This window comes from Malurus melanocephalus, unplaced genomic scaffold (genome assembly GCF_030028575.1).
Source record: "Malurus melanocephalus ecotype Western Australia unplaced genomic scaffold, MMel_1.1 scaffold_634, whole genome shotgun sequence".
NCBI lineage: Eukaryota > Metazoa > Chordata > Aves > Passeriformes > Maluridae > Malurus > Malurus melanocephalus.
In genome coordinates this window covers 318,736-332,386 of record NW_026623866.1, presented here as the reverse complement: position 1 = coordinate 332,386, position 13,651 = coordinate 318,736, and the positions used below count along the sequence as shown (strand labels likewise).

Below are 13,651 nucleotides of genomic sequence, written 5' to 3'. Positions count from 1 at the left end.
ATGCTAATAGTGTTTTTCTACATAATTTGTGCATCCTTCACAACAATTTACTWGAAAATGTGAAATGTAAATTTGATGCATTACTACAAAAGCTCTGAAAATACATTTAGTTCTTACGATTTTCCCCACCAATTTAAGAGAACATGCAATTAAAACATGCCTCTACAGTTGTACATCTAAATTTGAAGAAATCAAACTATGTTGAAATTGAAGCAGTCATTTTCTTTCCCTGTCTTCCTATGAAATCATCCTAAACCACATGCGGTAGACATACTCCTTGCTTAAAYTTTAGGATATTTTAACACAATTTCAGCAATTTGAAAGAGGTTGAACTTACTGCTATATAATAAACTTTGGCCTTTTCCACCAACTTCCAGTTCTTCTCCAAGTCAAGATGCTTTTCCTTCTTATAGCAATTAGCAGCAGCGAGATTAGCTACAAGAGACCTGAAAGTGATTAAAAACAGATATGAGACTCTCTGTAAATAACATTACTGCAAATTTCTCACAATGAACATAATTTCTCAAAGATCCTAAAGAACATGAAAGCAATTAGCAAAGAGTACCATAAGCCACATATACTTTATTTGACCATTTCATCAAAAACAAATAATATATTTAAGAGATTATGTATAATTTAAACAATATATTAAATAATGTATTCTAAATCCAGTTACATAGTTTAGGTAACCTATCACTATTATATTGTACAGGTGCCTTGGTTTGCTTTGAATCATTTGTTGCACTCTGTGATCAACTCCCTCCGYATGGGTCAGCGTCAGCAGATTTCCATTACAACTCCTCTAGTACCTAACACCAAAAGAAAAGTAATTACTCCAGTTTATCTTCTGAAAACTATTTTCCCTCAYGAGAAGCAAAAGGTCGATGGATATGTAATTTTTGCCTTCACAATTTTCCAATGAATAGCCACATTATTTAAAAAGGGGCTTTTGGGGCTTTTTTCCCCCCATTGGGTTCATATTCTCCTTTAGCAAACAAAAAAGGGTCAGGTTACTACTTTTAGATGATGAACTGTTACAAAAATCTTTGGCTTAGCTTTGGATAACTGGAAAACTACCAAAAACTCATTTGTACTTCCTTCTTTCCTAACAAGTTATAACACAAGCTGTGGGACACAACTTCCATTACCAAGAACAAAAATACTTGTGTCATATTGCAAGATACATTCTATTTTAAATAGAATCTTCACCCACTCGACTCAGCCTTATGAAACACACAAAACTTACAGATGTACTCCTCAAAAGAGGCCGTAAAAATATGGTTGTGCTCTTGCTCTCCACTYTGGCTACCACGACCAAATTCTTCTATATTCAAATTGCATTATGAGACTGTTTAATAACATGCACTATTTAGAGACAGGCAATTGAGGAAACAGATTACTTCCATGATAAGATACAGATTAAATATAATTTTCAAGATTTAATAGTCAATGGATGCGCTTTTATATTAACACATCACTGTTTTGTGATATTTAAGTGCATTAGCCAGATAATTAACGTGCAATTACAGATCCAACACTTGGCTATTGAAAACTTTGGCCTTCTCAAGGTGCATATAATTGGTGTTGTAGGCATCATCCACTTCCATGTAAATGCTACTACAACCCAGAGACAGTGGGTGGGAACAAACTGTTCATCTGCTTTCACTGAATATGCTTCTGCCTCCAGGCTGATTTCCATGTTCAGGTGTTAGGAGGGAAGTAAAGGAGACATTCTTGAAAAAATAATTTAATAAAAACAAACAAAAGACCAAAAGAAAAACTTCTACRAACAGAGCAATCAACTCTTCCTGCAAACTTCTTTATGTGCTTGTCACTAACAATCCTTGTAAATTAAACAGATCATGTATATGAAAAAGAAAACAAAGTTAGACTTAAGTTTCTCTGAATATATAAAAAACACAGTTCTGTGTCATTTCATCCCATCAACAGTCYAGGGGCTTATGTCTTTAATTCTAAAACCTAAAGGCAATGAGAACTAATGTGAATTTGGAAAAGGGAAAAAAAGGAAAATAGAAARATTTATGAACGAATACACCAAGCATATGTAGCAATACAAGTAACAGGGCAACAAGTTTCATTCTTCATGAGTATAATCATTTCAGTGACAAGAAATCCACTGGAAAACCAAGTAAATCCAAGAAAGACATGTGGATAACTGTGGTAATTTTCTGTAAATCAAATTTTAAAAGCAAATTAAATCTTTCAGTTTTGGCAAACCCTAAAYATCCATCAAGGACATTGGAAAAAAAAATATTGTCTGTCTACGTATGTTGCTAAGTGAAAAGCAATTATGTTCCAGAGAACTGAGCAAAGACTTTCTATATGTTTCCTTTCACTTACCACATGCCCCTGAAACTGTAAACCCAGCTCTGTGGCTACACCCAACTGCAGAGATGCTCTGCACATATGGGTAATAAAAGATTGCTACACTGAGGACAAAGCATCAAGCCTTTTGAAATTAAAACTGTAAGCCTGACAGCACTAAGTTCAACATGTGGGGCACAGACAAGGTAGATATTTTTTTCAATGGAATACAGTAATTGGAGACAGCCAGAGTGCTTCAATTGAAACGGCTTAATGGAGACACTGTGCATGTGGTTATTTCTAAGCAGAACGCACAAATCAAAGTCATAGACTATGACAGAGTGTASGTATTACTTTAGAGTTTAATCATGTGTTAGGATTGTCTTGAAAAGCTCTGAGAAAACAAAGCATATTAGCATTGCTAAACTAGAGAATTCAGGGTGGGAATCACACACCAGCTCAGAAACCTTTCCTGCAAAAAGCTAGACAGTGTTAGCAGAAGAAAAAAACATTCATATAAGGGCATGCGAAACATAAATATACACAGCCACTTCCTGGGAAAATCAGGAATCCTATTAGCCAGATCCTCCAAAAGAGACAAGAGAGMAGAAAAAGGAAGTTAGCACATACCTCAGTTGGGACAAGAGATTAATYAATAAATAGAGTAATCATCTGGGGCCAAGTTGAAGTGATTCTTACCAATATAAAAAAATGCTAAAACCCAAGAAACAATGACTGAGAATAAACCTGCTCTCACAGGATAGAAAATTGCACAATAAAGCCTTTCAGAGCAACCACTCTCAGGCATGCTCTAAAGCATCAACTGAGATGAAGCCACTGTCTAGTACTTGAGCAAGTATTTGATATTAAGGAGATAGAACCGCTTATGTTAGCAAACCAAAAATACTGCTTATGAAGTCAAAGAAGTATTTGCATTCTTAAGAACAAATTTATCTAAACTTTTAAATTCCGTTGAGATGCAAATGTTTTTCTTGAATTCATACTGTCTATTGACAGTCTTGACTTGAGTTTCCCTTCTGTTATCTAGAAAATAGTGAATTGCTACAGGATGCATACACAGGCACTATGAAGAGAGAGAGTGTCACAGAGCAAAAACATCTTTATTGCTTTTCTCCTCTTTAAAAAACTGAACGTGGATCTTGGAGATGAAGGGGGAAGTCTGAAGACATAATTAGTGTCAAAACTCCATATGAAGATGAATGAACTTCCTTCCTCCACGGACTATGAACATTCATTCCTGAGAGTAAGACATTATGTACAACATTAAATTGGGAGGGACAGGTTGATAAGCTGGAGGACAGGGCTGTCTGTCATTCAATAGATCTTCAACAGCCTGAAGAATTGGGCTGGCAGAACACTTGAAGGTAAATGCAAAGTCATGCAATTACACACAACAATATGGGCTGAATGTTGAAAGGATACCACACAGTTTTYCAGAGAAGGACCTGGAGATGCTGGTGGACCAGGCTTGGAACATGAGTCAGCAGCACACCACACAGAACAGGTTAACCACATTCTGGTGTATATGAGCAAACAAGCAGCTGGGAGGACAATGGGAGTTATATATTCAGAACAGAGGAAAACCTGTGTCTCCAGGCCTTATCTGGAGTTCTGTGTCCTGCTTTGAGCTTTCCATTAAAAGASACTGACTGTAGTGCTGTGAGTCCAGCAGTGGGCCATCAAGATAATCAGGAGCCTGGAACACTTAACAAATGCAGGTACCTAAGAGAAGACCTTCCTCCTTTCTTCAAATATCTAATGGAAGTTTACAGAGAAGATGGAGACAGACTATTCTCGAACCCAAGAAACAACAGCCACAAGCTGGAAGAAGGAATACTGCGACTGGGTACCATCAAAATAATTTCTCCCATGAAGAGCGATCAAAYGTTTGAACAGTTTGCCCAGAGAGCTTATGCAACCTCCATGCTTKGTGATATTCAGAACCCAGCTGGACATGSCCAYGAAAARCCTGATCTAACTTTGAAGCTGGTTCTGCCTTCTGCAGGAGTTTGGATCAGATGTCTGCTCTAATTAAAACTGTTCTAGGGTCCTACATCTTATATGSAAAACACTTCCTCCTCTGACTCTCATTTCAATTCATGCTGCTGTCCACCACCTTTTCTAATTCTACCCAAAACATTCACCAATTTGTCCAGAAGCACCGTGTGGACTTTAGTTACGGCTGTGCTATCTCACCGTAATAAATTCTGCTAACTCCTGATACTGTCTTGAAAGGAAAAGAGCAGGTCCTCAGGAYCAATGGCATTGAAAGCCACAGAGGGAAACAAAAAAGGATCATGACAGATATTGTTATTTTATTCTGAGCCAAAAAGAAAATACTCCTCAGGGTAACTGATACCATTTTCATTGATTCAGCATGTAGTACCATAAAATTTAAATGCTGTCAGAAATCAGGGAGGGCTGATGTGCTGGTAATGTCTCCAGATTAAGTTAATATGATTGGCTGGTTTTGAAACCTTCAAAAAAATTGTCAGAAGGTAATCAGCAAAGAAGTAGAACACAAGTTCAATGCTTCTGGGTAGAGGGTGAAYGAAGAAAGGAAAGGGCCATGCTCAAGATAAATGAATAGAAAAAAGTARCGAATGAAAACATGAAAGACAAATTCAGAAGAAATTCTTAACATTAAAATGCAGACATACAGAATTAAAGATACTACAAGAACTTCTCAAGCAGTGCAACAGCAAAAAAAAACTTTTTCCATTCTCCTATTTAAAATCAAATGAACCCTTTCAATCTGGCTATATGCTGACACCTACCCTCACTAAACACAGTATCACCTGAGCTATATTCCTCGCTTCCAATCAAGTATTAGCCATATGTACCAATCATAGGCTGCATAAACATACTTGTTAACCAGCTGTTGTCTCCCACAYATTTTCTCTCTCCAGAGCAAGTGGAAGCTATCAAGTTCAGAAAGTAGTAATATTATCTCACACAYTCTGGCCATAATACAACTCTTATTCTCTAAGAGTACATTAATATTGCCCAGCCCCAGATTAAGGCCTCAGCAGCCCTGTGTTGTCTCAAGCCAGTGCCAACTCTTCATCATTCAAATTATCAATTTTTCAAGGCTGGATACTCSAAGCAAATTAGGCTACACTCACTATGCCAACTGTATTTGTATCTTCAGAACACATCAAAGGTCACTGACCTGTTGTCACTAGTGATGCAGGCAGCACAGGTTCCTGTTGGCTCTTCACTCTGCTCATAATAATGGGCATCCACATGAGCTTCCTCAGCCTTCTTCTTCAAGATCTCTCCAAACTTATCTTTGCCGATGCACCCAAAGAATGTTGCAGCTTTGTGAGGTTTCTGAATCATCCACTGCAGATTGACAGGAGGAGAAGACACACAAAACAAAAACAAAGTTAACATTTCTAGTATATTATTTTTGCCATGTTTTCTCTCCACTCACCATATTCAACTCTGTGCCTAAATTTTGACAGAAAGAACACTTGTATGCCTGAGGTAAAAAGCACCTCGTACAGCAAGGGAGGGAAGGGGAGCAAAGAAAACAAAATTTACCCTTAATGATGCCACTGAGTGTTTAACACCKAATGTAATACTTATATACATGTAGTTCTTTACAAATAAAGTAGATTGTATGTTTTTACAAGGCATACAAAAAGAAGTTCCCTTGCTCAAAGGAGATGCCTCTACACTTACACTTAATCAAGCAGCATATGGTATCTTGAAAAAAAAACTGGAGAAAATACAAAAGAAAAAAGAAGAAAAAAAAGCCCACAAAAAAACCCCAAACAAATAAAATAAGTGACAAAAAAGTCTCATGTAAGAAAAACAAAGCATTTCAGAAACTTAAGCAACACTATGTAACATTCATAATATATATAAAAGTGGTACTGAAAATACCACTAAGTGGTACTGAAAATAACCATTTATGTCTACCATTTAATTGCATGCAAAAAAGGAAATGCTTCCTTTTTACACTGTTAAACCACACATGAAAGAATCTATCTCCAACTTTATTAACAGCAATTCTGTCATTTGAATTGTGAAGAAAGAGAAGCTGCAATGTTGCTAAGGTGCCAGATTATTTCATAAAGCTCCTCTTTTATTAATAAAAAATGTATCATTCAGCTGTAAATRTAACTCCATTTTGTGCAAAGTTAAAAAATAGCATTTATCAGCAATGCAAAATCAAGAGTGAATTAAAAAAATAAATGTCAAGAAACAATCATAGGCCCTACTCTGCTGGTGGTGAGTCAGCCAACTGAAGTCATTATAATTCACTCTAATTACAGTCAGAAAGCTTATCCACTCAATCTATAGTATGAATTAAAGGCTACAGCAATTTTCTGCTATACTAAAACCCTACTTATAATTGTTTCCTAATCAAGATTTAAATAAATGATAATGTCTCCATTACAAAGCAGCATTAGTGGTAGCTGTGGGTTGTAGAAAGGTCAAGTAACTAAGTTGCAAATACAGACTTTGACACATCTTTATTACTACCAGCTCCAGAGGGAAGACAGAAAAAAAATGTATTTTTAGTCATATAAAGTCTCTATTAAGGTGGACAAAAGTTGCAAGGTCTCTTTCTGGCAGCAATTTTGAATAAAGTTTAAGGAAAAAATAGATCTTATCATCAGATGGTGACAGTGTTAAATCTTTCATTCATGAAATGCACACTACATACGCTCTACTAATCTATTCCATACCACTCTAATATAAATTAAGAAAACCCCTAATAAGAGAATTATTACATTTCATCCAAGGGTATCAATTATATCCTTGTATTTGACACACCTTTCCACATAAATAATACACATTTGCACAGTGTTCATTTGTCTCAGGAACAATAATCCTTTCTATTTGCAGTATGATTATGTGGAACAGATTATTTAAGAAGACACAAACTGATGTGACCAACTATAAGCAAATATGAAAAAATTTCACATGGGTAGCAACAGAAGTACCTGAAGCCTTGTGCCCCAAGCAAGCATGCTTCATTGTCACGAATAACAAGAATTAACAGAGATCACTATGAACAACATTTATCGAAGAATCGAACACTAAAAAATATTCAAAAAACATAAAACTTCAAACTGCACCTTAGGYCTACAAGATTTTATTAAATTATGTTATTTTATATATAGGTCTGATAACATTTGGAGCAGTAGTAACTACTATTTCACTACTATTTCACAAATCCCTGGAAAAAGGAATTTCCATTTAAATATCACAGTTTTGGCTATTGGCAGCAGCTGAGTTTGAATTCAGATGTGATGCATGCCCTATATGAGCGGTCACTATCCTGATTTTAATTTTAATTCAAGTTATACTTGAGAATYGAAAGTCACAATCCAGGCTTTCCTGAGATGAATCCCTGTTTTTGGTGCAGACCACTTCTGCTATCAGCARTTCCACTCAAACTCATGATTATTTAAAATACAGATAGATGGTGAGAGGATAGTCCCACCATAGAGGTGTTATTTACATTTGAGTATCTGAGTTAAGTAACACCGAGGAAGATGAGAAAGTGATTCAGCAGTGCTTCTGCAAAGATCCTCCCATCACAGACCTCCAGTTACCAACACTCCTTGGGATGATCYGCTCTTATTCCCACAATAATGGTGGTGAGGTGCTGTCACTTGCACAACTCCTCCAAGCTGATTCTCCTTTCCTCAGCAAAAAGGCTACATATTAGTAAGGGCAAAAGCAGACATCACATTACAAACTTGATGAAACTGATTGATAGAAGTGCCTCTGTGGTACACCACTGAAGCTGCATCTCATGAATTGAGCCACAGCAGGCATCTTTTGCATACGTGTGAAAGAACAAGAGAGTCTCTTCAAGAAAGACTCTTGAGCATTTTGTTTCTAATTTGACCCAGAACTGGATTTTAAGTTTGAATAACCTGTTATGAAAAAACCAGACTTCACACATTGTTGTTATTAGTGACACTTTGGCTAAAACATTATAAAAATGGGAGTCAGTCATCACAAGCTTTTTACCATTGTGAAGCAGCTATGCACCACTATAGCCAATATCATAAGCAGGCCAATAACAAACTGCACACATTAATGCCAGGTATATGGTTATATAARCTGAAAATAAATTTTATAGATTTATGTGAAATATAAGACTTAATTGAATGAAAAATACTCTAGACAGAAAGAGAAAATGACCCGGCTCAGCRGGAATCAGCATAATGAGTTAATTATGCAGGGTTTGGCTAGGCAGAGAGGCAGCTACTAACAAACTGTATTGACAGTCTGGTCAGGAGAGGTTGGCACCTGGCCACACCATGAATCCTCACCAGCACCCGAGGGAATTGGAGGCTGCTAATGGACCAAAGAGAGAAGTGTCAAAAGTAGGAACTTATCATGAAAGAACAAGACAGCCTCAGGAGCAGGATACCACAAAGGAAACTCAAGGAATGGTTAATGAAATCTAATGTGTTTCTCTGCTCTGAAGTTTTCTTCTGTCAACACAGCTTGGGCATCAGGTACACACAAGGACAGGGCCTGCCCTTTTCAGTTAGCATAAACATCTATGACAGAGAGAGAAGCACGGGAAATAGAACAACTTTCAGATGTTCCCTTGAGTTAAACAGATTGCATTTTCCTCACATTTTTGTTGCATGCACTCTGATAAACTCAAAGCAAACTTTATTTTTTTTATATTTATGCCTCGCCTTTAACATAACTATCTTAAAATTCAGCTGATTTCAAATCAAGAGTAATCTAATAGCAGGTTATCATATCCCTACAGACAAGTTATTTCTTACGATCAAAGATTGAGGCCAGCACTTGTAAAAGAGGCCAGCACCCTGGCTGCTCCAAGACACACTAGAAGGTGACAAAATCCTTCTCCCCTTATTTTCATGAGGGCAACTTGGGCTCACAGTAGCAGAGTCAAACAGGGTGAACTCTTTGGCTAGCTTTAGCTATCAGAAGTGCAAGAACCTTTRTGTTCCAGGGAGTGAGTGGTAATTGCAGAGAACAGCACCATCTTTTCTTGCAAGACACTGAGATACCAAGAAAATTTGGTAACAAGAAAAACTTCTGAAGACCCAATTGTGAMTTTGTGAAACTGCTTGGAGTGAATTACATCCCACAGTTCCACATCACTGGACTTGAAGATGTGGTACACCTATTGCGCACTTTCAACCGATAAGAAAACAGCTTTTGGAGAAAACCTCTCCTTTCTTCTGAGTTAAAGAAGCACTCCTAGAGGCACTTCTAACACTAGAAGTAACTTGACTTTGATTGGATACTCAGTGGTGTCTTTTGAGAACCAATATAAAAAAAAAACAAGCAAAAAGCAAAAAACCCTTCATATTATCTGAAAGAAAATCAGGGGCCTTATACACTTAGCAAAAGGGAGAGTTCTTCAATTTGAATTTCCCAAGTTTATCCTATTTAGCTTGAGAATGCCATGCTTCTACCACAGGAGCAGAATCCAGCATCCCCTATCACACCACTTGATCTGCATTCAAAGCTTTTCTCTGCTGCTCCTGCAAAGTTCATGGTAGAGGAGGACCCACCTAATTTGTCTCACTGTCTTCAGTTGCAAAGACACTTTYCCTGCAAAAGAAGAGTTTGCTGCTGCTGGGTCTCAGTACACAATATCATAAAACTTAAAAAAGAAACATCCTACAGTTGAATCTTATGACAGCTCTATAGCCTTCTGTCTATAATGAAGATCCTTCAGAAATTATTTCACTTTACTCCAACTCTCTGTTTTGCTATAAGTGCCAGCATTAACTGGACAACACTCATAACTGGAACAAGGAGGCTGATGAAGACACTCACAACCACATTGTTCTCTGTCTGAGCTCCTGAATTCATTTTTCAAGTGGCAGCCAGTAGYGCATTTCCACATCTGTCAGTCATCTTAAACTAACAACGCTGAAGCATACAAAGTTTTGCTTAGACTGACATACCTTCTGCACATAGGAGTTTTCAGCTGAGGACTTGAATCCTAAATGCCTAGGAACTGACAACACAACAGGAAGCATTATGSCCCTTCACAGTGAAGGATCTTCAAAACTCATTAACACTGAATACAGACATCTGAAGTGCGTTATCTGAAGCTGGACTCTTCTCTGCATGACCTGTCAAATCTGATCTTATTTTAAATTGCAGTTCACAGAGGAGAGGACTCCAAGGACCTAAAATTAGCTAAGACTTAACATGCCTGCTGAAATCTAAACAATGAGAGCAACCACTCATGAAGTGCTAGTAAATCAAARCAGAATAGGGAACCTCTTATTTTTATGTTCTAAATTTTAGAATGCATCCATACACAGTTCAAAAGGTTTTATAAGTCTGTCGTGTCCCTCACCACTTGTGTCCCTGTTGTGTCCTACCACCAATATATACACAGTCCATTAAAACCTCTTTGGAATATTTCAAGGAATATTAGATGTCAAAGGAAATTAATTCACAACTCATTTTAGATGACCATGTAAAATGAGAAAAAGTGGGATCAAAATTCAAATCATATATCTTAAAAACACAAAATCATGACAATATGCAAAGCAATCCTAAAAAAAGACAGTGTCACAGTTCCAACTGAGCTCAGTTATTTCTTGTGTATGAYATGACACACCTCATGCTGAAATGGAATGCAATGTTCTGTTATTACACATACTATGTAATTTAAAATCCCTACTGTGGTGGGGTAACCCTGGCCACCAGGTAAGCCTCCACCCAGTCACTCTTTTAGTCCTCTCTCCTTGAGGGATAAATGAGAGAATTAGAAGTGCAACAGTGAGAAAAAACCTTGCAGCAGATTGATGCCCAGCCATTCTCTGAGGTGTGACTACTTGGGAAACATCCCCTCTCTTCTGGTTTCATYGCTGGCCATATTCTTTGTGGCCTGGATTGTCTCCTTGGTCAGCTGTCCTGACTGTGTCCCTTCCCAASCTCTTTCCCTCCCTGCAGTCTCCTTGCTGGGGGCAGCACAGTGAAAAAAACAGAGAAGGCCTTGATGCTGTGCAAGCACTGCTCAGCAACAGCTAAACAYTGCTGTGCTAAATAACACTGTTTTGGTGACAAACCTAAAACACACAACCATATGGACTGCTATGAAAAATTGACTCCATCCCAAGCAGATCCAGTAGACCTAACTCCAGAATCACTGTTATGAGATTACAGCAGCAAGATCCTGGAAAACAGATGAGTTACTGCAGTTTGTCCCAATACCTYTGCAATCTTTTCTCCTTTTTCTTAATTTCACATAATGACCATATAAGAAAAAAAATAGGAAAAGTACCAAATAAGCTTATCTTTATAAAAGCAGGCTTGTCAAAAGGAGCCCCATGTTCTGTACAGTAATTCTTCCACCATTAGCTGAAGCTGCCAAATCTTGCATGAGGAAGTGATATTGTTAAAATGCATGACAACACCCTAAAGCAACTTCCAGTCAAATGAGATAAAAGTGATAATATTTTTTAAAGGAAAATACTACTTAGAGCCTTGCACTGAGACCAATATCTAAATCTTTCCAGCATTTAGCTCAACATGTACTATCCAAATCCCTGCACAGGAACATCTATTAGTTTTAATATGTGCCACAAGTGCCTTTTGCTACAGCTTTTCAAATTAAGATATCTATCAAAACATTAATCATCCAGGGGCTTCATTCACTTCTACATTTAAAAACAAATTAATCCAAATAACTATTTTCAGTGTTGCTGTTCTTCTGTATTCCATTTCCTGTTTCTTATCATTGCTCTTCATCTGCTTGTTCACTGTTTTATTTTTAGTCTAGTTCATAAGCTTCTAGCTGTACAAGGCAATACAAGCTTATTTTCTGTAATTAAACATGTAGTAGCCATATTCCAAAGTTGCAATGTGACCAAAAGCTAGTGCTCTTTTTTAGTGCACCCTTTAAATAACACCTAATGCTTTAAATAATATTCCTTACTCCATCACACTCTTATGTTGTATTTATAATGCCACAGTTCTGCCTCAAATACCTAAAGTGCTGCAGCCTCTCTTCTGAAGGTCAGTTTATGTTAYCTGAGGGCAAAGGCAGAACCTCTCCTGCAAGGCCTTACAAGGCCCACAACTGAGGCACAGCTGGCCTTGCACCCTTTTCCCATTTGAAGGGCAGCACCTGAGACATCAACCACTTCCCCATTGTCTGATCTGATCTGTCACTCCCTTTCCTCAAAGTTTGTGCATTCCCTTCCCAACAGCAGGTAAAAGATGATACACCCACAGAATAGGGTTGGTCACACCAGCTCTTCGTCACTGTCACAGTAAGAATTCCAAGTTTACTTGACACTCTTCTGCAGCTCTTCTGCAATAGTGTATACAACTATTTATTTTAAAAACTGCCCATACTGAAAAATTGTTGCATGAAGTAAGGATCAAGATCATCTTTATCAGTAAAAGAACTCAAAAGAATCTAACACCCATGAACACTGGGTGTGAAACAATGAAAAGTAGCAAGCAAAGRACAACATAAAAACATCTTGTTCCTCTCTGGTCATGAACGGTGGTGCTCAGATATGAATGGAAGGATATAAACAGCATGAAAATGGAACATCATACTCGGGAATAGTAAGACAGMCTCATTGGGCAACTGTAAGGTACTGTTATCGATGCCTCAGGCTAATCTACTTGTAAAGAATTAGCACTTCAAATAGATATAAAGGAAGACTGATAAGCAATTTAAAAATGCCTTAAAATTCTCAAGTGTAAAATATTGTATATGTATTTAGGTACTAATTGATAAGTGAAGTTGATGCTGTTGTAAAGTGACATTTTCAGGGTATTTCACATATGATTTTGCATATCTGTAACATTAAAAACATTCCTTTTCAAAACCYATGCATGTCACCCTCACTCCCCTGTTAAATGATGTGCAGTCTTGATGAATACACCCACACTCAGAAGGACAGCAAAAAATCCACAAATGGAGAGACTTCTTTCATTGTCTGGCAGAACAGAATTCATACAGCACAAACTGTAAACAGCTGCCTATCAGCCTCTATCAGCAACAGTATCAAAAACAGATGGCAAAGGTCAAGTCAAAGTTTATTGACAATGATGAACTTGGACAACCTCTATTAAATTACTTCTTCCTTTAAGGTGTATGTGATCAAAGCAGCAGAGAGATTTTCACTCAGTCACATAACAAGCTATTTGTTGAGATTGAAACATCTGGTCAATATCTTCTAACACTGCAATTTCATGCACAGTTAGCAATAGGGTACATTTCTTTTCTTCTTCTTACAGGGTCCATAAGGGTGGCACATATGGCTGATCATTTCATTCAAAAAGGTTTCAATTCCAGGCATTACAT

The 13,651-nt window shown here is 37.4% G+C and overlaps 1 protein-coding gene across 3 annotated transcripts in view; it reads right to left on the bottom strand.

Annotated features, from left to right (window-relative positions):
- Positions 1 to 283: 283 nt before the first annotated feature.
- The window catches only part of LOC130583846 (adenosine kinase-like), a 120,356-nt gene continuing 106,988 nt past the window's right edge, over positions 284 to 13,651 (bottom strand). For all 3 annotated transcript variants that reach the window (XM_057383459.1, XM_057383460.1, XM_057383458.1), the window contains exons 5-6: positions 5,519 to 5,691; positions 284 to 446 (exon numbers count right to left, since the gene is read on the bottom strand). In XM_057383459.1, coding sequence (XP_057239442.1) covers positions 299 to 446; positions 5,519 to 5,691 — 321 coding nt within the window. In that variant the 3' untranslated portion in view covers positions 284 to 298. The remainder of the gene's footprint in view (positions 447 to 5,518; positions 5,692 to 13,651) is intronic.